General features: G+C 51.2%; 1 protein-coding gene across 1 annotated transcript; it reads left to right on the top strand.

Annotated features, from left to right (window-relative positions):
• Positions 1-20,694: 20,694 nt before the first annotated feature.
• On the top strand, positions 20,695-21,657 carry FOXB1 (forkhead box B1). Its single transcript, XM_030015190.1, has one exon. It carries the CDS (start codon positions 20,695-20,697, stop codon positions 21,655-21,657), a length of 963 nt encoding a protein of 320 aa, XP_029871050.1.
• The last annotated feature ends 4,076 nt before the right edge of the window (positions 21,658-25,733 follow it).

The raw sequence follows: 25,733 nt of genomic DNA, 5'->3' as shown, positions 1-25,733 counted from the left end.
AGCCTAGCTAGAGCATTTGGACTTTTATCCCCCAGTGCTGAACAGACATGCCACGACTTGCTTTCAGAAATCATAGAAGAAGTTCCCACCTTGAGATCAGACTTCAGATTTCTTTTCATTTTGGTATTTTTCCTACACACTGGTTCACACTCTGTGACAACGCACAGAGTGGATTGCTCACTCTACTCCTGATCAGGTGTCTATAATGGTATCTTGAACAGGTAGTGAGAGGGACAGAACAGCATACATTAGGACAGAAAAGAGAAATATCCATGGTCACAAAGGTTAAGATGATAAACACTACCCTACACGGTCAGACTACACATCACTTTCAGTTCCTTGTTTCCACATCCTATAACCAGAAGCAGATAATTAAGGTTCAATCTTCAACACGTTCTGTCCAATCACCTGAATTTAGAAACGTGGACCCCCGCATCAGAAGTAGCCTATATTTTCAGTTTTCCTCTGATCTCATTCTTTGCTTCATCAGAACTCTCCAGGAAACATTTGGAAATTATATTTCTACTTGGATCCATCTCTGCCCTTTGGGAAGGGCAAATACTCAATTTTTAATATTTTTTTTTTTCCTCCTTTAAGATCCACCCCAAAACAAAAAAATATTGACACTTAAGGATTTGTCTACTGGTAAAGCTAACTGTCAGCTTGAAAGAGGTGCTGATTTTACTGAACACTCACATTTTGTTCTTTCTTCTTTTTCTATTAAGCAAATGTCTCAAAACAGTAACATCTGTAGTAACCATAAAAAAAAAAAACAACCAGCAAACCTTTAAATAGGCATTATGTGCTTTCTGGTTTTTTGGGGTCGGGGTTTTTTTGCAGCTCATAAAAACATGCTTATTACAGCTGCTACATGCATAAAGTTTGCTTACAAAAATCCCATAAATTAATGTTCAGTGTGCTCTATTCAACAGCGTGCACGTGCCTATTGAATCTGCACAGCAGGATCAGGGCCCAAAACAGTACTAGATTGGCAGCATGTTCGTTGAAAAAAACACCCAAAGCACAAAACATGCACATATTTCCTCAAGCCACACTCTGTGTCACAAACTTCAAGGGCCATTCTACCCTCACTTTCTGCAAGGAGCTCTCATTGAAGTCAGTAGGAGCGCTGCATGTAGCGCTGCTGTCAGACCTGTCCCTGAGCATAAACGTCGCCTTGAAATATGCCCTGGAGTTGAACTCTAAGCTCCATGAGACAAATAGACAGGGAATTAATCCCAGAGCCAAGCATCCCTTTCCTCACTGCAACTGTCTTGTCCCCAGCCTCCTTTCAAGAAAAGGGGTGATAGTCAGCAGCGCTGCCTGCTATCATGGCATGTGACAGCATCAAGCACAACCAAATAATTTTCCTACCAATACAAAACCTAGATACAAAATCCAGTCACAAATTACACAGGGAGAGTCACTGAATCCTGTATGGTATGAAACATCCACCAAGTCCCACTAAACCAGCAGATACTGGTGGCCCTAAAACCTGTATTAGGGCTGAAAGTTTCATTGCTTAAAGCATGCAGGATCAGCTTGCATTAGGAAACAATACTCCTTTTCTCTTCTTTTCAAACTCTTTGGACCACTTGACACTGGACTGTTTTAGAGGAACTGACTCTTCCTCAACGTGAAGGCTTTCCAAAGCTTCTGTAATGCGAGCAATATTATTTTCCAACAGTGTTGATGCTTGGGTGAGAATAGGCTTTGCTAACGTGCCGAGTACAGAAAAACAAAAAGACCATATAATTTACAGGGGAATTCTTGTGGGTCTAAAAACTTATCTAATTTTTCCATTGATACCAAACAGTCTAATTAAGTTACAACCCCCACCTACAAACCTTGTTCTGCCACAGTCCTCAGATCACTGCAGTTACAGCCAAACTTCTGTTTCTGGTTATATTTTTATTATTTCTCCCTTACTGCAGAAAAAGGAAACTCCTAAACAATACGAAAATGCAAAAAGGCCATTTGGGAACATAACTCCATTTAGGACAGCATTTACCAAATGTTTTCATCTCTAGGATTAAATTTAAGCACGTGTTTGCAAGTCATTTGACAGATGAACTGACTAAGCCCAAATCAAGTTCCTTTTGTGACTTGGGGCTCAAATAAGCAGTCACACTTTATGAAAATCTGTTTACATATTTCCATCCCTCTCTTTCGATGTCCAATTTGGATTATTTCTCTTGCAAAGAGTGGTGATCTACGTGTGGCAAGCTGACAAATGCCAAGATGAAGACCACTCGCATGATAGGTTTGTAAAACAACTGAATCTGTTCAAGTGGTAAAATGATCTGGGTACTTTCCCCAGAATGTGTCAGACTAACTCTACCTTGTGTTCTTAAGAGCTTGGTGTGGACTTTCTGGTGAGCATCGATGCACAGGCTCCATCATAACTTAGATATTTTGTCTGTATTCAAGAGTGTTACTTTGGCATCAGATTAAATTGTCTCCGTACTCCATCTCGTTAACAAAGGATCCTTTGAGCACCAGAGGGCTCAAAGATAGGCTTAAACAGCTTTATGCTACTTTCAATCCCTTGGCTTTTTAGGGCTACATTAACTTCTGTCAGAACATGATGGTGTCCCAACGCCAGCCCCCTCGCTGGATGAACCAGGCGCATGCTGAAGCAAGGCCTCACAGCTCGCTAGATAACAGGAAGCAGAACAGGAGGTAGATGGTTGAGGTGAAGGGCTAGAAGAGGAGGATACACAGCTTTTCCTGTGCCATGAAACCCAGGCCACACATGCCAGTCTACAAAATACCAATGGAAAGACTGCAGACTCTTCAGCCTACTCAGCCTAATCAACTCCTGCCATTCGGGACCCTTGGGATTGCACTGCTGATACAAAGGGGGCTGAAGAATCAAGGATTCTGGCCAGCTGAACAACCCCAGCAGTCACAAAGCTTTGCACAGTACAATCCCCAAATAACTGCTTCCACACCCACAAGTGAAAAATCAGCACTCAAAACCTGACAACGGAGAAAATACACTTGATTAGCATAATTCCCCAATATCAAACCAGACACGATTAACACAATTCATTTTAGTGTTGCTAAATGTTAATACATCCCAAGGTCCCTTCTTTTCCTGTTTACTCTGTCCTCCTCTCTTTTGCTAGAGGTTCTCATGGTAAAGCACTTTTCACTCTAACAAGGTCTCTCTTTGGAATAGCATCTTTAAATTATTTAAATACTCATCTGGCAAACAATGCAGTATTTTTAGCAATAAGGTAAAAATCATGCCGTTTTCTGAACTAATCCCAAAGGAAATGTTGAATTATATGAACTGGTTTATTTCTTAACTGATAACAAGGCGTGCTCAAGGAACTCCGTGCATCATGACGTTATGATTAAAACCAAACTGTTAAATATCTAATCCTGTGGAAAAAGAAATACCTGCAAAAGCCCCCTGCAGTAACTGTTACATATACACAAAGATGCTTTTTCCATAGACTAAATGTGATAAAAACCACAAAAACCCTTGCCAAAAACAAGACCATCCCTTAAGCATCTGCATAATATTCCTTTACATTCCACGGAAAAAGGAAAAAAAAAAAAGCCTAACCCCTTACAAAAGCAACCGAGAACCATACCCATTTTTACCAGCGTTACCAAGGCAAAAACTGTGAATGTTCAGCTGACACGTACTCCATCTCAGTAGTGGGATGCACCTCCTAGAGGTTCCTGGGATGCCACAGCATAGCATCCTATGAAACAGGGACAGTGAAGGAGCATCCCCACCACAAATATCAGCCCAATAAATGTAAGGCAGTCATTATAAGGAAAAGGGGAAGAAACAAAATAATCTGCCTATGCGTACATCCTTGCTAAAGGACTTTGCTTGTAAATTATTAACATGACATTACAGTAGTGACCCTACTGCAGTCATGCGATCCCTGAACTGGATGCTGTGGTTCATTTCAAGTGAGACAGTGAGTCGGTGTCAAAGCTAGGCGGCACTGAGGCTTCCTGCCTGACTGGTCTTATGGCTTCTAACACTGTCTGCCTGCTTCCGCCCATCTGCCCATACTCAAAACTCTCATTCCCTGCCCTCCTGCCTCGTTACAGCCTGCAGGAAACTTTTGCGTGATGAAGAGTAGTTTTACCTCCTTTCCCCAACAGTATCTTCTAATTGGAAACAGGATGTTACAAAAGTTGCAGAAATTTGACAAGGGAGGGCAGGTACATGTAAAGAGATGGAAGGGCTCTTCACCGGTTGAAAATCACAAAGACTTTATTTCTGTAGGAAAAGGAACCAGTTACTGCTCTCAGAGTCAGTAGCCTCTGTGTAGGCATAAGTTCACTTCTGACGTAGTTGATTTATAACCTTTTGCTGTGATAGCAGTGTTGGTAAAAGCTTTAACCATAGTTTTTATGATGCTATTAAGTTTTAGTCATTTGTGGGTTTTGCAGTATATGAATACTATAGATGCCACCTTAATTAAAAGGTCTTGTCATCTTATGCAATTAAAAAGAGAAAATGTACTCTCCTATGAATAGCCAGGAACAAATTGAGCAAGCCGCATTATACACGCTAAGTACACAGCAATTTTGTGCCCCTTCCTGTATCACATATATTCTCAAGCATTCAATACTTTCTAATAATCCTGTTACAATGTTTTATGTATAATTGACTTGTAAAGTACTAGTGCCCTGACATCTCTGACCGTTAATGACAACTAAGTTAAACAAAGTTCTACTTTGCAAATACATACAAACTTTACATACACAGAGTGCAGAAGGAAAACTCTGCTCTCTCTCTCAGGATTTTCATGTACAAACACCTCTTAGAAGAGGCGTTCTTTTTTGCAGAAGAAAATATCTAATGGATAATAAGACAGTCTCTTCCCAAAGAGTACATAATCAGATAAACACCACTTAAACAGACTTTAATACCTGTGCACCCATTTAATTGGACAGCATATGCATATAAAGTAGATCATGCACATAGCATTCACAGTCTACACATGAAAATGTACTTCCACAGCTACCTACAATGAATCCCAGCAGATGGTTACCAGCATGTGTCCGCACTTGTCAGCTGCAAACACATTCACCTTCACGAGCCCGGCTCATTCTTTCCATTTTGACTCCAACTCAAGGTCTTTCCAGATAATGAAGCAGCAAATGATTGGTTGCCTCGAGGTTTGTGCCCAGAGAAGGGACTGCCTTCAGGATCCACTAGTAACTTGACCATGAGAAAAGGATATCCTACGTCCATCTGCTGTTTATGCCCTTAATGCCCTGGGACAGTACATTGACAAGACAGCAAGAAAGCCAAGCACATCTCCCTGGGCCAGTTAGACTGAAGCATCCAGTTCACACCATCTTATCAGTCCAACACAGCTGCCAGGCCACAGCAGCTGAAAAGCTCTGTAAAAAGTAGAAAGGCATGAGATTGTACATCATCTTCTCCAATGAGGCCTGGACTTCTGCTTGGACCTTTTGGCATTGCTACAATATATCACAGTCATTTAGACTTCTCAGGATTTGCTATAGACTACACAGTCAGTAAGATCTATGGCAATTTTTGAAAGACATTCCTGCAGGTCCAAGCAGCATAGGGTCATAAAGAAACTGAACATACCGTCACTCAGAAGTCACATACAATTCACACATGAACGAAGTAGATCATCACCCTTTGTAAAATACACCAATTCCACTGATGTCAACTGAAGCAGAACCTCCTGCCTTTGGGCCTGTTTTTTAAGTTATATGGCCCCATTAGAGAACTTATCCTTTAAAGGTGCTAGGTAAGTTTGGCTCACAGGTATGGTCAAATGGATTTTATCTCAGAAGTCTGTTCCATCTGACAGTTCTTGACCAGACATTTGAGTGAAAGTGCAAAGCTGACATATGTATGGAAAACAGGTTTTTTCCTTCTGTCTTGCAAATAAGTAGGGCCTTCTGTTTGGAGAGCTGACACCTACCACCATCCAAACAAGTAACACAGTGTACTTAAGGGTAGTATAAGACAGCAGTAACTTGGGGGCTGGAAAGATTACCAGCAGCAGAACAGAAAACGCTCTCATCTTTCCACAAGGGAAACTCCCGCCCCCCCCCCCAACCAGTTGGTGATTTGACTCACCCAGGAGTCCCCCACACAGCTGCTCTAGCTTCTGGGAAGATCTTCACAACCTGGATAGAGGATCCTGGCTTGCTGCCTTGTCCCTGAAGTGCCCAGTGCTCCCCTACAGAAGGAAACTCCAAAGCTGCTCCTTGAAAGGAGCTTTTCCTCTTACATCCATGCCAGCAGCCACCTTTGGGGCTTAGAGCACAGCAAGTGCCTGTTTTCTGGCTGCTGTGAGCCTACAGCATCTCCTTTGAAGTGCTGCAGCCTTTGGGGAGCATCCTGGGGCACTTCGGAGCTGCACAGGCAAGCAATAACTGCTGCAGCTTACACAAGCATATGCTCCAGAGGAATTGACACATTCTAGATGAGGGGTGAGCAAAGTCGTGATCACAGATAAAGTGGAGGGGAAAGGTTTGGGAAGGAACTGGAGAAATGCTAAGGATGCAGAAGGCTTCGAAGCAAAAAACAGCAATCATATTGGCTGTGATGGTGTAAACTATCTAAGTGTAAGTTAATTAATAATCCTACTGACAAGCTATTGACCAATTAGAATGAATATCGTTAGGCATGGCTCTGAGATCCATCGTCCCACTTGGACAGGAGCCCAGCAGCCCGTGAGCAGCAGAAGCAATGCTAGAAACAGCAGGTCCGTTGTGCATGGGTGATGGAGCCACATCACACCCACACACTGTACTAGCAGCACCCTCAGTGCTAATGATATCCATGGATAGGAGGCTGGTGGCATGACTGGCCTTCAGAGTGCAAACTAATAACTGAACATTACTTGTATGTTGAAAAGACAGATAAATGCATATCACCATGCAGCCTCTTACGAATTCCTGTCAGTCTTCCCCTCTCTCAAAGTGGATACGGCTGTAATAGACCAGTAGGGCCCAACCACTCCTCAAGGACCCTTCGTAACATAGCCACCAGGAACCACACCCTCAAACTGTGGGCCTGAGACTGAAGGATATTCTCATACGGGCATTCTTTGGAAGCTTGCACAGACTGGTGTCACCAGACCCTTTCCAGTCAAGGTCAGTGACAGTAGGATAGAGTTGGTACAAAAAAAGAAAAAACCTGCATACTGCAGTAAACTGATTCAACAAGAAATACACAACGGTCATCGATGAGAGAGCTTACCTCTCCTTCAGTACTGATAGAGCAAGCATGCATCTCATTTACAGGCTGTGAGCAGCTGCAATCCTCTCACAGTCACTTGAATGCCCGCTGCCAACAGGCATACACATGGATATGCTGTTCTTAAACCACTAGCCACCCAAGGACGGGACCAAAGCAGGAAGTTTGAATACAGATTGACAGGCTCATAACTTCGCTTAAAAGTGTGCTACACACTGGGGAGGCTAAGCCAGCTGCTACAACAGTCTCATAGTAGGGCTCCCGTCCATTAAAGAAAGAATAATTCACAGAAGTGGCTTCAGAGTGGATCAAAGCACAAAGGAGAGAGGGGAAATTATAATTTTGAGAAAGTTATGCACAAAACCCCACATTTGGGCAATTCTGGATAGGTAAGCGCTATTTCCGCCCCCCCCCCCCCCCCCAACTGAGCTGCAGCATCTGTCTAGCCTGAGCAGCATAAGTATCACTTCGATACTAACTATGCCACCTTCTGTACAACTCTGAGTAAATATACGCTGCTACGCAAGATACAAATAGAAATATATCTTGATTTACAAAAAAACCTGTAGAGCACACCTGAGGTTTACTGACCATCAGCACTCATCTGTGCTGCTCACTACTTTTATAAAGCATGAAATATTCTGTAATAACCCTAAGTTACAATGTGGGAAGGAAGATTCTTGCATCGCTTAATATTCCACTGTTGATGAAGTATCCTAGACCACTTCTGTTCCCTCATTTTACCTGAGCATGTCAACTGCGTCCAGTATTCAGATGCACAACTTCTTCTTTTAAATTAATGTGATCCACAATTCTTTGCGATCCAGTCACGTAAACCAAAACAAAAGAAAAAAAAGAAACCAGAAGAGAGAAAAAGCAAGCAGGAAGCCACGTGGCTTGAAACCTAGAGGCTGGTGCCCCATGCTACACCGTGTGTTCTAATTATCGAGCTCACTTACTGACCCCTGCATACGAGCCCTTCCTTGAAAACAATGGCAGGTTCAGTGCCTTCCTTTCTGGAGTATGCTGCCTGTTTTTGAACTTGAGCTGCTGAGAGAGTTTATGAACAGAGCTGCTGTTTTATTTACTCTCAATTAATCATGCTCAACTGTAAACAAAGTGTCTGTTTTAGTTCTGCTGACAATTATCCACTTGTCAACATCTCCCTCAAGTACCTTCAGCATCTGGCAAGAGCACAAAACTGCTACATCAAAATGAACATTTTGTCTCAATAAAAAGATAGACATGTGGCAGGTTTTCATCTGTTTTCTAGCCCATCAGCAGTCAGGCTATATTGTTACTAATACAAGCAGAGCACTTCCTATGGAATACTTATTTACAAAGGGGGGGGGAGCCAAATTTTATTTACATTAGTAAGGCAGACTCACAGAAGAAACTAGTGGAGACCCCCAAAGAGCCCCCAGACCTCCCCACAAAGGCAGAAGCGAGCCCTCCCTGCAGCCTGCCTTGTGCCTGCCATGGGCCTTCTGTTCTACCTTGGCGGGCCCTGTCCCAGCTTCACTAGTCACCTTGCCAAAAGCCGCAGAGCAGGGCTTCCTTCTTTACTTTGTGGGGTTCAGCAAATCCCAATACAAATGCAAACCACTTACCGGTCTCTCCCCAAGTACTTTTAGTACGAAAATCTTTCCACTCCTTGCTCCACGGCCTGGGCCTTTCTTTGGTCCCTGGAGCTCCCTTACTGGTTTGAATGTTGCCATTTTAAGCTTTTAAGATGTGATTATTCCCATTAGCTCAAAATCCTTCCCGCATTTTAACACAACCACCCTCGTGCTTAAATTGTTAGCTACAAGGCAAACTGCAGAGAGCCTGGCGCCTTTTTGGGTACGGTCGGGTGAAACCGGACCCTCCTTTTCCTCTGAGGGGGCGAAGGCAGCATTGCCAGGCGGCTCCTCAGCTTGCAGGCGGCCTCCCTAACAGGCGAGGACACTCCAGGGTGCTGGGCCTATGGAGAGCGTCACCTCATACCTCAGAGGCACAGAAACCGTGCGCCGTGACTCTGGTTACCTCAAGTTTTTAATATTATTTGAAACGTAATCCTGCTCTTGCAAACTAACGGGAAAATCTGACTAACTTCACCGGAAGGTGCCCCAACCCTGCACCTTTTCTCCACAGAGCTGAGTCTTCTTCCCAGAATAAAACACTTGGGGGTGCGGGGGAGGGCCGGGGCTCGATCGTAAGGGACCGCAATGGGAGCGGGCAGGGACGAAGCGGAGGGAGCGCATCCCCGCCCCGGGCCATACCGTGCACCGGGCGGCAGCGGGCTCCGACGCTCTCGGCTCCGGGCGGCGGGGCGGGGCGGGGCGGGGCGGGGCGGGGCTCGGCTCGCGGCGGCCCCCGCCCGGGAGGGGCGGCTCCGCGCGCCCGTGCGGAGGGGCAGGCGGCGGGACGCCGCGCCCTGACACGAGCTAATCAATCTTCAGCTGTGTAATTGATTCTAATGAACTCGGCTTTCTGTCTCCGCGCGCTAATGACCGCCCGAAGTCAGCGGCGGGCTCCGGCCGCGGCTCCCCGGCCGCCGCTCGCAGCGCCCGCCCCGGCCGGAGCGCCAGCCTCCCCTTTAACCTTCTCCTCGCTGCACAATTAATTGAGATATCTTTTATACTCGATGCGTTGTAAAATTAATGCCTAATTTATGTAATTAGTCAATTAACTATAATTCTAGCATATGGTGCCAAATGCCCAGAAGGTGTTCTTGTTTCCCAGGTACTTATTTTGATGTCATGAAATGCAGCTAATTAATTTTACATGCATATTAATTTCGGATCTATTTAGCGGCTCCCTTTGTGAAGGCAGATTTAATATTTGTCTTTCTAACCTTTCTGGGCAAATTCCGCGCTCGGTGCTGAAACGGAGGTGACTTTTTAAACACATTTCCATCGGTCTCCCTTTCCTCCGCGGAGCCTCTGCTGACACCGGGTCGATCCCTCCCGTGTGAGGACGCACAAGGGCTGATTATCTATAGTTTCCCGCACATCTACCACTGTCGCAAGACACGGCTATTGAATTTAAATCCGATTAATATTTAATATTAAACATTTCTGAGGGAATTTTTGTTTGTTTTTTGCAAAGCACAATATCCCACGGACATTTTTTTTTAATAGCTGCTCTTAATACAATGCTCCTCGGAAAAAATTATGAGAATTGAAGTATTGCCTAATTAGAAAATGAGCGCAGTCCTGCTCGCTGCCTTCTGATCTTCGCAGTTCTCCCGTCTGCGGTGAGGACCTGCGAGCTCCCTGCCGGCGCGCCCCGCGCCGCACTGCTCCCGGCGCTGGGGAAGCGCTGCCCGCTCCTCCCCTGCCAAACAGCTCGGGTTACACCTCTGTCTCGCTCGGAGGGAGATCGCATTTGATTTCGTCCGGGTTACTAGGAAAGAGGAGATTAGTCCTCTTCTTTCTGCGGTTTGTGCAGAGGTTAAGGGGTTAACCGCGTCGTGGTCCTTCCCGCTCCCCAGATGTTGAGAAGAAGTTTAAGTAGAAAAAAAAGATGAAACCCGGCGTCTACGCTCGGAATTCCCAGCGACACCCTTTTTCCCTTCGCTGCAGCAGCACTAATTGCCGCATTACACTTATCTCTGGGGTGAGGGGAGATAAAAGCGCAGCTGGCTGAGGGGTGCCGGGCTCCGCGCGGCCGGGCGGGCAGCGGCGGCGGCGGCGGGCAGCGGGCGGGTGCGCTCCCGCTGCCGCTGCCGCTGCCCGGCCTCCCGCCAAGCCCGGGGAATCGCTTTCCCGCGGAGCGGCAGGGCAGGGCAGGAGCTGGCTTTTTAAGATGTCTACGCGCGTGCTGTGGCGTCATAAAACTTTTATCCCCCTTTCCGGATAAATTAATGAGCAATTTAATTAATAAAATCGGAGAGCAGCGTAAGTGCTATGATAATGAAGTTAAATGAGCGCGCAGTAAAATATTCACTAATCCAGCACATTGGCAAATGCCCCCTTAATTCTGCTTAGCACTAAAAGGGTTTTGAGCACCATAATGAGATTCCTCTGTCTGCTAATTAATTGACACTCTCCTGAATATTCATATGTGCTAGCACCAATACGTTCCTAATTGCACCGTGGAATGGATCTCAGAGGAAAGTAAATCGCCATAGACTTAATTAAAATAATGTATGCCAGATCCAGCTCGCTGAAGATGAGACATTTGCCATCAAGCGGCGTAAGGAAGTGGCACCTGGTTTGCAGCGAAAAATGAGGAGAAAATCTTTATCCCTCCCAAGGTGAAGTCAGCGGGGGCTGCGAAGCGCCAGGCTTTTCAGCCTGAAGATCTGGAAGGGAAAGAGAGCTTCGCCTTCCAGGGCCCGTGTCGGTGCGCGCCCCGCCAGGGGGGCGCGGGAGCCCGTCTACAGACGGCGGTGCCGCGCTCCGAATAACCGAGCTCCGCAGTTCAAAGCGCGGGGAGCGGGCTTCACGCGGCGAGGCGGAGGAAATCTGGTCAGGGATGCCCTCTACAGAAGCGTTCAGGGAAAACCGGTTGTCTCCGACGCGGGAGGGGAGGAGGGGGAGGCAGGGAAGGAGGGAGGGAGCAGCCACATTTGTCAACTTTTCCTGGAGGGGAAGCCGGCGCCTTTGAAGCTCGGTCTCCGAACGGATTGTTCTTTACACCTCCAGACTAATACTGTGAGCTAATATTGTACATTTAAATCGTTCTGCCGTTAAAAGCGTGGCAAGTTGCGCTGCGAAATGAGCGCCTGCCGCTGCCTGGCCGCGGCCTTCGCCTCCCGCGCCGGGGGAGCGGGCGGCGGCTGTGCCCGCCGCGCCCCGGGGCTGGCTGCAGCGGGCGGCCTGCGCCCGGGCCCGCGCATCCCCCTCCGTCGCCGAAAAGCAGACGCAAAGCGCTTTGCTAGGTCTCTTCCTTCCCTACTAGCTCAGGAAACGAAAAGGAAAATTGGTTTCTTGGAAAAGACAGCTTTTAAAAAAATCACCACAGGTTAGAAACTAAAAAGAGTTTATTTGAAGACATACAAATGCATATTTATTATACACATGTAGGCATTAACAATGTAAATTACACCGCCAGCACTTGCTGGTTGTTTATTCATTAGATCTTTAGAAAATCTACATTGCCTGCAGATAGCGGGATGATAATGTGAAATACACAAGCAGTTTACCCAGGCAGCTCCGCCCAGCTCCGCGCAGCTCCGCGCGGGGCTACCGCCAGCTCCGCGGGGCCGGGCGGCTGCGCGCCGCCGGCAGGGAGCGGCGGGCCGGGCTCAGGGCCGGCCCCGGCTCCCTTCAGCTACCGGGGGGCCGGGGGGGGGGGTGCTTCTTAAAAGTGTAATTCTGCCTCGACGAGAAAACGGCCGTGCCGACTGGAACTGCCGTCACCCAAAATACAGGGCAAGGGCTTTACAGGTCGCGGCCCAAGAGAGAGCAAACTTAGAGGGGAAAAGCTTCCTAGCAGAAGCAATACAAGGGGGCTCTCCCCTGAACGACAGAGCAGACATCTCGCTCTCGGAGCTCAGAAACCCCTGCCCATTCGCAATGTGTTTTAGTCCCATGCAAAATCTTTCCTCGCCAAAGGAAAAAAAAAACCCAAAATCTATCAAATTCCTTCCTCTTTCGCTGATTGAATGCTCTATGACTACAGCATCTCTCGATAATAAAGACGGAGAAAAAAACGTAAGGGAAGAAAGCGCTGCAGGGAAATCTTTTCTTAAGTTAGATCCAAAGAACCTCTTCCAGGAATGAAATATTAAAGAAGGTTAATATGTTTTTTTGCTGCAGAGCTGAGGGTTGATGGGAAGACGGGAGCTTTGCTCGCGTCGTGAGGGTGGCAGCCGTGGAGCTGAGGCAGGCGGAGGATGTCAACAAATGTAAGGAAGCGCTGGAAGCCGCTAGACTCGGAAGACGGAGCCAGCGCTTCGCCTGTAACTGCCAGGCTTCCCTTCCTTCCCTTCCCTTCCCGGGCGCCGTGCGCTCCACCGCGCCCTGCCCCGCGGTGAGCGCAGCGCAGCGCCGAGCCGCCGCCCCCGGCGCTGGCAGCCGCGCCAGAGGCGCCCCGAGCCGGCCCGCCCGGTCCCGCTGGCCCCGGGGTGCGCGCCGGGCCCGGCCCCGCGGCCCCCCAGCGCGGGGAGGGGGCGGGCAGCCCCGCTAGCTTTTCTGGCGGTACGGCGTGGCCGGGGAAGGCGCTGCCCCCGTCCCGGCGGCCGCCTTCCCCGCGAGACGGGCCCGGGCTTCGCATGTGTGCAAGCGCCGGGGGTGTGTGTGGGGGGGCTCTGGCGGGCGGTGCCGCGCCGCCCCGCCCCGCAGCGGAGCGGAGCGGGGCCCGGCCGGGCCGCGGGGGCGGGGAGCCCCACGCTCAGGAATTGTCTTCCCTGTCCCCGGGCAGCTCGGTGGGTGGCAGCCGGGCGGGGGGCGGGCGGCGTGGGGAGGGGGCGCCGCGGCAGGAAGGGGCAGCGCGGGGCCCCGGCGCCCACACACTCACACCGCCCCACCCTCCCCACCGCGCCGCGGCTTCACGGCCGTAACTTACGGATCTGTTTGCAAACATGCCCCCTGCCAATAGGGAGAAAACCGTAAGCATTCAAAGTTCTGACCCTAATTAAATCCCGGCTCGTTAAAGACTTCCCACAATGGAGGAAAACGCTTCTCTTAAAGTTTGCCTGAGCCTGAATTCCGCTAGCGGTTATTACCTTTGCTTTTAAAGGGGGGAAATAACCGTAACGTGCGCGCCATTATTCTCGTGGCTATGCAATTTAAAATCATCGTCAATTGTCATAAAAACCATTTCACAATGTTTGGCTAAGTAATAACTTAGTAATTTAAAGGTGGTTTTGCCCGGCGTCACAGACGTGCAATTCAGGGAAGATTTACATCGCTTATGGATTTTGCACCGCAATTCTGACGGCAGCGGGAAGGGGACTCAGCCCTATTTTTTGTCTTTCTAGTTTTGTACGGAACGCCAAGACAAGAGCAGACTGTGGGAGAAGGCGTGAGCGAGATGAGCATGGCTTGGAAAAAAGCTGGTGATTAAAAATAAAGTTTATGAAACAGACTGATTTGGAAAGAAGAGTCTTTTTAAAAAAAAAAAAAAAAGAAAAAGAAAGAAAAAGAAAGGAAAATCAAGTTTGCTCCACCCAGCTATTAACCAAAACACAATACCTTTTTCTGGGTGGTACTGCACAGAAGTTGATTCAGTTTTGACAATGTTGTTTAGCTATCATTTGCTATTTTGAATGAATGGGAGCAATCCCCCTTTTTACAACAGTTGTTTCCTATTATGGAGAGGTGCAGCAGTTGAGGGCAGACATGTGAAAGTGGCTGTTTGATTCCCTTTTTCATCCCCCTGACCCTGCCTTTGTCCCTCCTCACCCTGGGAATGTCACGCCTCACTACTTCACTTTGAGATGCTCTAGAAAGTGGCTTTGTTATTCCCTTTTAGACATACACGAAATTGTTCTCATTCCCCCTGCTGTAAAAGATACTTCAAATTGGGACTCGGTTCACAAGTGCAATGCAATTTGGCTTAGCTCAACCTTTGTTCTGCTTGTACAAATGACCAAACAGTGCACACATTATACAGTTGATCTACTGCTCCCTTTACACCAGAGTTAGGGGCTGGGAGAAAAGCAAGTTAATCCCTTCAATACTAAGGTGGCATTTTCAATATTTCCTACAATGCAAAAAAGAGAAGAGAGGGCAGCTTGAAATGCGACATTTATTTAAAAGAGAAGATTAAAAAGAAAAAGTTTGCGAGGCCTCCCCTGATACTTCTCCAAACAAATAAATAAACAAACCAACAAGTCCCAAACGTGTAGATAAATGCTCCGGCGCCGCCGGGAAGGGAAGTTTACCACAAAGACAGGCTCTCGGGGCAATAACGTCGAGATCCGAGCTGGAACCCGCGCTAACGGCACGCTACTTAACAAAACGCTGGGGGAGAGCCGCTGAAGCGGGGGCCGGGCCCGCGGCCCCGGGCGCACACCTGCGCACCCCCGCGGAGGCGGGCAGCGGGCGGACGGCCGAGGCGGGGGGAGACGAGGACGCAGGTGCGGGCAAGGAGGGGCGCGGAAAGCGGGCACCGGCGGTGGGCTCACGCCCTCGGCGTGTCGGACCCGCGTAACGCTGGCACCCCCCGGAGCCGTGCCGGGGCGGGCCCTGCGGTGCCGCGCTTCCCCGCGCCTGGATTTACCGCCGGCGGCAGGTGGAGCGCAGCGGGAAAAGGGCTCTCCCGGGAAACCGGCTCCGGTCAGGAACCGGGTGCCTGGGACAGCCCCAGGAGCGATGAGGGGGAACAGCAGGCTCCTCCCGGGGTTACGGAAGGCGGGTAGTCCCAGCGCGGGCTCTCAGCGCGCTGGGCACGGCCGAAACGGCTGCCCGAGAGCGAGGAGCCCCGGGCGCGCTCGGACCCGCTCGTCCCGGCAAAGGCGGCGGGTCCGGGGCGCGGCCCCGCGGCAGCCGGCAGAGGCCTCGGAGGTTCGGCAAACTTTCGGCGCCGGGCTCACGCGTGCCCCAGGGCTCCGCCCGCGGCAAGGCGCCACGCGCGACACACCCGCCCGCGCCCCCGCGTGCAGGCGGGCCCCGGGCCGGGGGGCGAGGCGGGCACGGGGGCGCCCGGACGCCCCGGGCCGTCTCCCTCGGGGCCGCCGGACAGGGCCGCAGCGGCCCCCGGGAAGAGAGAGGACGGGCGGTGCCAGGGCTGCCTCCTCCCTGGATCCGACGAGGATCAGGGTCCGCCGTCCCTCCGGCCGTGAGGAGGGGAGGGTGGCCCGGGACACGGGGACCGGCCGTCCTCGGATCCGCCCCCGGCGGCGCAGCGGGGCCGGGCGCCCGGCCGGGCTGCTGGCGCTCGAAGTCCCCGACGGGACGGGCGAGAACGGCGCACACAGGGAGCCGGCGTTAAGGAGCGCGACAGCGACGAGGAGGCAGCGGGCGGCGGCAGGGCAGGGGCGGCGGAGCGCGCTGCCCGACGCCGGGAGCGCCGAGCCCCGCGGGGCGCAGCCGTGCCCGAGCCCGGCCCCCCGGGCCCAAAGGGCACTGCAAATCCCGAGCGGTCAGTTCTGTTGCTCTCAGAGATACAGGTTTGGGGAGCGGTTCTCAGTCCGGCCTTGACAGGCAGGGGGAGTTTGGTTAGTGCTCGTTGCGACAGGAACAAAATCCTTTTGAAAGGGCGCTAAGTAGTTTCACGCCAAAGTGGCAGATTTGGTGAAGAATGTGGGGTGGGACAAAGCCCCGCCGTTCCCAGAGCGGCCGGAGCGCTTCGGGAAACCGCACCGGGAATTCAAGCTCACAGAAAAGCGGGAGAGCCCAAATCAATCCGCTTCCTTCTCCCTCCCGCCCCCCTAGAAGCAAAGAGAAGCAGAACCATTACAAAAAAGAGAGCGAGGCTTAGCCGAAATGCAGCCACGACCAGCAGCCTGGAGTTGACTTTCCAAAACGGGGGAAGCTTGCTCACAGCCTGGCATTGTGTTTTGCAGCCTAGGAAACCCTAAGAAGCTGGTACTTCCCCCCTCCCTTCTCTTTTCTCCCAACTGGTTTGTAAATATTAACAAGGTTGTGAGCTATTCTCTCACACAGAGTGGATTTTTTTTCTTTTTTTTTTTTTTTCCATCCTTGGAAAACTTCTTGGCTTCTCCCCACAGCCCCTCTCTCACTCCTCCCCTCTGCAAAGCTACACACCTGCTTGCAGCCACACGGATTCAAAATCAATATTGTAGTTGTCACTTTTCTCTCCCCTTTTCCTCTCCCAACAGCCCCGCTTGCCACTGAGGCGAATTGTGGATTTATGGAGGAAAATTAGCATAAATTATTACCAAATCTGTAAACGTGTGTGGTCTTGCTTGTGGGAAAGGGGGCTATTGCGAACCTTCCATGCAGAAAGGTGGTCCATGATGAGCTCCATGCAAGGGCTGAATGGCTATTGCATGAAATAGATTTCCATTGGGTTTGCACATTGATATAATTGACTTATGTGTATTTTATACAGTTTTCCCAACACTTCCCCTGAGCTGCTTATTTGAATTAGGCTTCAGAAAAACGTCTATTTGTTTTGGGTTTTTTGCACAATGGATTTGGATACACTTGCCCCCTCCCCTCCTCCCTAATGTTGGCTTTCAAAGTAAAAGGCAAATGCTACAAGTTACATTTAAATCCTCCATTGCCCAAGTCTGTCATCTGTTGCGTGCTTAACACGAGGTGAAACTTTGGGTATCAATTACCGGGATGGCTTCGCCTGCCCTACCCCTCTGCTCACACATTCCTTTGCACTGGGGGGGGGGGGGGGGAATCGGGCGCCTTACAGCCATACCTCGTTCGCACTCGGAGTAGCAAATGAGAACGGAAGTCGACTTTTCTTTAACTTTACAGCTTGCGGGTTCCCATTTGCGCCAGAGGTTGGTTTTTTTCTTTCTTCGAAAAGAAAAGGTACCGGCAAAAAGAGGAAGAAAAGAATTTGTCAGTCTGTGAATTTTATTTACTCCCGTGCCGTTTCTAAGCTCTCTTTTGGACAGGCATCCCAGGAGCGAACTTGGGCTGAGAGACAAAACCCGAACTGAGGAGTGTTAGAAGTTGGGGCGGGGGGGGGGGGCGGAGGTGTCCATTAAACCCACATATTTGGGGGCTCTCAATACAAAAATAAAAGTCTTCTGCCCGGTGTCCTAGGGGACGCTGGGAGGAATCTGTCCTCATTTCAGAGTATTGTCTTTCCTACCCTCTAACAAACGTCCACCGGCTCATCACCTCTCCCCCCCCCCCCGCTCCCCCCCCCCCCAAAAAAAAGTTTGGAGGCTGCCTTCCTGCCCTGCCCGGCCGGCAAGAAGCATCTCAGAGCCGGTTAATGAGCGAGGCAGCTCCCGGGCACGAACGCCCCCGGGCTCCTCTCTGCAAGGGGGGTGACATGCGGCAGGTCTCCCCCCAAAAGGGCTCGTTAGCTCGGCAACACGGGGCCGAGGTCGGCTTCTCGGATTCCTAGAAACACAATTATTTGCCCATTATTCTCTAAACGACATCCTGCCCCGAGAGAGAGGGATTAGATGGGACCGAGGGCAGCCGGGTTGGAACGAGGGGAACGTAGTTTAACACACACGACGTCGGAGCTAGTTGCAGCGTGAAATGCGTTTTCAAGCTGGTGCCAGGGTGCAGGGAGCCCTGCTTGATGGGGACTGTCCCTCCGAGAAGACTTCTACGCGCCCGCGGAGCCGGTCTCGCAGCAGCCCGCACCGCACAGACGGCCGGCGCAGCGCTCCCTCCCCCACCCCAGCTATTTTTGCTGAATTAAGAAGGTGACATTATTCTTTTCTTCAAGTACTTCTGTTAATATTGAAAAACGTGCGCTTGCATCTCAAGCGGGCGCGCTCAGCCTCAGCAGCCATTTCAATATTAATGAAATTGTTTAATCTCCTAAATTCATCGTGTTTAAGTTACGTTTTGGTGAGTTATTGACCGATTCCGAAAATATTGTTAATGGAGTGGATGTGTATTCACCGCAAAGGCTCTTCCTCCCAGGGCTCGCAGCTCCCGAGCCGATCTTTTATTCTGGCTCTAGGGTGACAGGATGCACCGCAGCCTCGGGAATACACATCATACAAACTTCCCTCCTGTGCCAGGGCAAGCCTGGGACCTTCCGGGCCTGATCCTCCCCGCAGGACACACGGCTGGCAGCGGGGCTGCTCGTCTGGGCAGCGGTTCCAGGATCGGGCCTCGGTTCCCGGGGAGGAGGCGGTACAGTGGAGCAGGGAGAGCCGCAACTCGGGTGTTACACATCCTGCCTGCTCCTACACGCACAAGTGCGCACCGAGAAGCACACAGGCACGCGAACAGCCTGAGACACATCACGGGAATCCCGCAGAAGGCGTCGGGTTGACGGTATTTAGCACAGTAACCGGTGACACGGACCGGTTACCCCAGACCAGCTCTGCGGGACCACCCCCCCCCCCCCCCCCGCCCCGAGGCCGGCCGGCTGGCGCGCAAGCTGCCCCCCGGCGCTGCCCGCCGCGGCCCCCGGCCCCGGGAGCAGGACAGCGGCGCGGAGGACAGCTCGGCACCGAGCACACCGGCGCTGTGCCCCGGCCGCTGCGATGTATTTTAAGGCGACTCCCACGGCTTCGCACCAACAGGTCCGCGGAACTAGAGCAACGGTCCTGCCTGGGCTGGGGAGGGGGGAGGAAACTTCCCGGGCGGCTACGGAGGAGCCCCGATCTTTTCTCTCCTCGAAAGAACCTTCGCTCGGGGAGAGCGGATTTGGCAAAGAGAAAGTCTCTCGTTACAGGGAAAAAGGCTCGCCTTAAGTTAGCCAACAATACAAATCAGATAACAATGCAGAACAAACAGAATACCACAGCCAAGCAATTTCCATGTCAAACATCCCACTGCTCAGTACCTCCATTTGTAAGTGTGAATTGCAGACTAAGCTTCCTGCAAAGTCCACAGAGAGGTTAGTGCATACCTTCCTCCCCCCCCCCCCCCCCCCCCCCCAGCCACCGGGTACCATCGCACTGCAATTCCGCTGGCGGAGCCTTTTCACCCCTCGCCTTGTCTTCAAATGGAAATGATTCCCATTGGCCCAAGGTGTCCATGTAAATAGGTGTAAATGAAACCAGATTATGCCTTTCTCTCCAGCCCCCTCCTCCCCGCTCCCCTCCCCCTGCTCCCAAGGCGATTGTCATATGATAGCAAAGAAGTGGCACATTAATGAAGCGCCTCTACAGGGGTCTTTTCTGCTCATGTCACCACATAAAACTATCAGATGGTTAGAGGAAGGACATGGAGGCAACTACTTAGCTCATCGCGGCTGCAGAGAAGCAAACAAGCCTCTGCTACAGTCCAGCTGCCAGTGGTGTAAAAGAAGCTGATTCAGCCCGCGGAGGAGAAGGGAGGGGTGTACAAGAAGATTCCCAAACCCGAGCCAGCTCACTGCCTCCTCAGGACTAAACCGGAGCAGAGTGGCCGGGAAAGGAGCGAGAGACACGCCGGAGGAGCGGGGTGGGAAAGAGCCCGGACTCCCAGCTGCGTCCCGGATGCGGACTGTCAACTTCCAGCAACTTTAAGGTGGGCATATGCCCGGCTGGCACGGAGTGGGGTGGGAGACGAGACGAGACGAGGGGAGGGGATGGGATGGGAGGGGGTGCCACTCTCCTCCTCGCCGAGACCAGAAGGCAGAGCTACCACGAGAGTAACTTTAGGGGCGCGGGCTGCTGCGGGGAGGCCAGGCTGAGCGGGGCCGGAGCTGGGAGAAAGGCACGTTGCTTTTCCCCCGCCGGCGGCGCAGAGCTCCGGGTCGGTTTCCCCTGCCCCCATCCCGCCCCCCCCCCCCCCCCCCCCCCCCGCCCCGAGGGCTGAGGACCGCCGTGCCCCTTCCCCGTGCCCTTCTTTCTCCAGCCCGGCCCCACACCCACCCGCTGCCCCGGCCGGGTGTCGGTGCAAATCCTCTCGGACTCACTCTCTCCCGCCACCCCCGACCCCCTCCTTGTCGCTGCCCTTCTGCAGATCTCCGCGGGTTCCCTAGCGAAGATGCCTCGCCCGGGCAGAAACACTTACAGCGACCAGAAGCCTCCCTACTCCTACATCTCGCTGACCGCCATGGCGATCCAGAGCTCCCCGGAGAAGATGCTGCCCCTGAGCGAGATCTACAAGTTCATCATGGACCGCTTCCCGTACTACCGGGAGAACACGCAGCGCTGGCAGAACTCCCTCCGCCACAACCTCTCCTTCAACGACTGCTTCATCAAGATCCCGCGCCGCCCCGACCAGCCGGGCAAGGGCAGCTTCTGGGCGCTGCACCCCAGCTGCGGGGACATGTTCGAGAACGGCAGCTTCCTGCGGCGCCGCAAGCGCTTCAAGGTGGTCAAGTCGGACCACCTGGCCCCCAGCAAGCCGGCGGACGCGGCGCAGTACCTGCAGCAGCAGGCGAAGCTGCGGCTCAGCGCCCTGGCGGCCACCGGCACCCACCTGCCCCAGATGTCCACGTACAACCTCGGCGTGTCCCAGCCCTCCAGCTTCAAGCACCCCTTCGCCATCGAGAACATCATCGCCAGAGAGTACAAGATGCCCGGCGGCCTCGCCTTTTCCACGATGCAGCCCGTGCCGGCCGCCTACCCCCTCCCCAACCAGTTGACTACGGTGGGCAGCTCCATTGGCACGGGCTGGCCCCACATGTACAGCTCCGGCATGATCGACACCGCCACCCCCATCTCCGTGGCCAGCAGCGAGTACGGCGCCTACGGCGTGCCCATTAAGCCGCTCTGCCATGGGGGGCAGACTTTGCCGGCCATCCCCGTCCCCATCAAGCCTACCCCCGCCGCGGTGCCGGCCCTGCCGGCCCTGCCCGCGCCCATCCCCACCATCCTCTCGAACTCGCCGCCCTCCCTCAGCCCCACGTCCTCGCAGACGGCCACCAGCCAAAGCAGCCCGGCCACCCCCAGCGAGACTCTCACCAGCCCGGCGCCCGCCCTGCACTCCGTGGCGGTGCACTGACCCGGGCCGCCCGCGCGGACTCCGCCGTCCCCCTTCTCCCGAAGTTTCCTCGGAGCTCTCCTCCCTCCCCTTCGCCCTCCTTCCGTGTCTTCCCTCCCTCCTCTCTCCTCTTTTCCTCGAAAGCAGAGACAACTCCCCGCGGGAAACTGAGGTTTGCCGTTCGCGCGAGCTGCCTTTCCGCTTCGCCCCTTCGGCTTCGCCCTCCTCGGCCTCTCGGCCTCCTCCCCGGTTCCGAACTTGGTTTTCCGCCCTGCCGAGGCAAAAGGAACCGACCCGGCCCGCCCCCCTTCCCCGCCCGGTAGGAACTGCCATATGCGTCACTAGTTTGCCAAAAGTACTTCAGGCATCTTCGGTGTGCCGGGGACCCGGCAAGCCTGGCCCGGCGATGCCTCTTGCCCTTCCTTTGTCCGGGGAAGAGCAGGGGTTTCTATAGGACCGATCTTGAAAACCACAAGCAGCGTGAAACGGCTGCGGTCTCACTGCGTGAGAGCAGCGACGTTTCCAGCCTCCAAGCAGCAAACGCTTGGATCTTGGAAACGCCGGGAAGCGCTCGTCTCCTTTGTGTGGGTGTGGGTGCGGGTGCGTGTCCGCCCGCGCGTGTCCCGTCGGTACGCAAAGGGCAGGATTGCCGCGGGGCAAGGCCGCGGGCTCAGTCGCCCCCGAGAAGGAGCGGTGCGCTGGCAGCCAGGGCCCCGCAGGTAAGGGAGCCGGCGGGCGAGCGGGAGGGCGGCGGGCGGCCCTGCCGGCTGCGGGCGGCCCTGCCCGGCTGCGGGCGGCCCTGCCGGCCGCGGGTCCCCGCCTGCGGCCGGGGGCGGCGGGGGGCGGGCGTGGGGAGCGCCGCCGGAGCAGGACGCCGCCCGACGGAAGGGCACCCGGTCACTCACTCCATACCTATATTGTTTACAAAGCGCCTGTTGTAATGTAAATACTGAACTTGCAGCTGTACTGTAAATCAGATGAGGTCCCCTTTGCAGTACCTGTTGTAACGTGGATGCTTACTGCAGTTTTCGGGTGGAAGGGAGAGAGAAGTTGATTTGGCTGTTAACTTCCGATTAACCTGAAGGTTTGGGGAGCTGAGGGTTTCTTTGTTTTCTACGGTTTTTAGCTATTTATCTCGTAGCTTAAAAACAAACAAACGATAAAAATAAACCTCTTACCGAGCACACAACCCGGCACAGCTTCAGAAAAGCTGCCGAAGTCACTGGTAAAACGTGGAGAAGTAACACAACAGCAGGTACAAACTGTGGAGGTCATCCTGATTTCTGTTGGAGCTTTGCAGACAAGAGAGAGGGGGCTAGGGAAACTGTAAATGTTTGTGCATAGGAATGATTATAAAATGTGTAAAATGCACTTTTGTTTGATATACTCCTTCCTAGTTTTAGGTAGTTTGCTGGAAACCGAACTGTCGTTCTGCTGTGAACTGCTTAAGTTAAAAAAAAAAAAAAAAAGACACCCCCCACCCCCAAACGGCATTAGTGTCTATTGAAACTGTAAAGACATTTCTTTTTAACTTTTTTTTCTTGTACAGAATAAGCATGGCATTTTAAATATTGGTGTTCTTGTTCCCAGCATGTGTGTTTTAAGACAAAGGTTAAAAAAGTGTCTACGTTAAATTATGAACCTAGTCGTCCAAATAATATTTTCTCATTAAAATATGTAAATGCAGATTTAGTTTCTTATTTGTCTTTTTAAAGAGTTTACACGAGAAAAGTAAAAGCATTAGTTCACAAAAAAGGAATGACGTTATTCCAATATTTAGATAATCTAAACAGCCTTTTCACAGGAGGTTACTATAAATGTAGTTATTAACACACCATAACCTGTTAGATGAAATTGTCCTTATTGCCGGTTTACCAAAGAAATAACATACATAAGTGCGTTCTGCAGTTTTTATATCTATACATCTATACATATCTGCATACACACTCATATATGCATTTGTGTCCTATACACTTATACCAAATATAAACACATTATATTTACGCCTACGTGTATGTATACTTACCACCTACATACTCCCGGTTAAATTTTCTCTAATAAGTGAGCTTGTACAGTACAGAGCAAACATAAAAATCTTTAAAGAATTAGTTACTTTTTAAGACTGAATTTTTGTTACTTGTGGTTTTTCTTACAAGTGGCATCTCAAAATCTTTTTCGAGTACAAGTGAGCTATTGTACCCTTTTACCTGTCATTTAAACCTCCTCAAGCATTGCAGTTACTCCAACCACTGCTATAATTTCTCCATCTCTATTGATCACACTTTCCAAAAACGGTAGGTTGCAAACTGTAACACTTAAAATTGTACCCGCTTTTCTGTAAGCCAATACACAGTCCCTTTTAAAAAGTAAGGGCAAAGTAGTTACAATGAAAACTGGATTCCGGGCACCTTCCAGTGTGGCTTTCCAGTTCTTTTAGGGCTTTTACAAGGATTCTGCAATTGTCGAAAATGATAGAACCCATCTAGTGAAATTAGTAAATAAGCCTCTCGGAGATGAGGCAGTCTGCACCAAGAGCGCAGTTACGAGACAACCGAATACTTAAAGGCTTATTAGCAAGAAAACGACATTGTATTCTAATGAACCGACAGGATTCACTAATTCTACGGCAATGATGTTACAGAGGTTTTGCCTGTGCCTGATCTCTCTCTGAATTTCTGGACCATAAACAGCGCAAGTGACATCCCCATTTCCTTATTACATACCGCGAGGTCCTTGCAAAAGTTTTAAGATTAATGTAGAGGGTAATTAATCCAGTTGCGACCATTTTTTAAAAAGAGAACGGATCCCACACACAGAAAAAAGGTGGAAAATACATGAATCATCGGGCTGATTAAAATGCATGAAGCTGCTAAAGCTTGTCAGATGGGGGACAACTGAACTCATTCATCAAGTCCAACCCACGATTATATCAACACGATCAGCTAAAGAAAGCATTCAAAACTTATCACCAGATCAATGGACACATAACTCGACAAACTTTTCCTAAACAAGCGATGACCTACATTTTTGACGACGAGGACTCTTTTTCTCCTTCCTTTCTTTTTTTCTTTTAAGATCTAGCAGTCAGAACAAATCCTCAAAGATGAAATCCGAGCTCAGCTAAGAAGATGAAGCTGCACTTCCAGGGTCTTTTTTAAACTATATAGTAATCAGCGGAGATAATGATCTGAAAAGATCATGCCCCAAAGCAAAATATTTTCCAAAGGTGCAATAGCTTCCCCGCCACATAATCCGACGGTACGACTCGCAACCGAACTTTTCAAGTGCCGTTTTCCTCTTTATCTCTGCGATTGCCCAAGCCCGAGGACCCCCCTCGCCACCCGCGCCCGCCAGCGCGCAGCCCGCGGGGCCGGCGCCGCGCTCCTCCGCGCATCTCCGCCCGCGCCCCGCTCCCCCGAATGTCGCCGCGCTTATTTCAAACAAACACGCAGCTCGGCGCGTCGCTTGAATTTACTGCTTTGACTTGTTAAATCTCCCTAATGGCTCAAGTCCAATGTCAATAAACACAGATCTGAAATAGAACAGCGAGAGACAACAGCGCCCAGGGAATGGGCGAAGGGGGGCGAGTGAATCAGCCACGGCCGAGCTCGCCGTCGTGTTTAGATATTTCGCGGGGGTCGGGGCGCGGGGGGGGGTGTCTTTATTTTTTATTTTATTTGCCAGCGAGACTTTATAAGCTAGGCGGACTTGATGCAAACAGACCGTTCATTCTAGGCAAAAGCTCTTTTCTTCCGGAGGATGAGTTTGAGCCCGGCTGTGCAAGGTAAGCCCGGGAACCCAGTCGTGCTTGGCGACTCGGGTTTTTGCTTCATGTCAGTGCATGGTATGTGAATCCTTTCTCGTCGGGATACTTCTTTTCCTTTTTCTTTTTCTGCCCCCCCCCCTTTTTTTTTTTGTTTTCTTTCCCCTCGACGTGTGACAAGACACCACCCCACAAGACTGAATCCTCTATTGAAGAAAGCCAGCTCTTTCTCACCCAGAATATTTATTTTCTCTCGGACCGCGCCTTGCGGAGAAGGGCGGTCTGTGCCAGGTAGGGAGAAAAGAACTCCCCGGCGACCCCTGAGAGGGAGTTT

The sequence above is a fragment of the Aquila chrysaetos genome, chromosome 5, assembly GCF_900496995.4.
Source record: "Aquila chrysaetos chrysaetos chromosome 5, bAquChr1.4, whole genome shotgun sequence".
In the NCBI taxonomy this organism is placed as follows: domain Eukaryota; kingdom Metazoa; phylum Chordata; class Aves; order Accipitriformes; family Accipitridae; genus Aquila; species Aquila chrysaetos.
The sequence above is the reverse complement of the archived record's forward strand: the minus strand, read 5'-3'. Positions and strand labels throughout refer to the sequence as shown.

Bases quoted from the DNA above. Each gene is read 5' to 3' on its own strand.
- FOXB1 (XM_030015190.1), top strand. From the start codon at position 20,695: ATGCCTCGCCCGGGCAGAAACACTTACAGCGACCAGAAGCCTCCCTAC.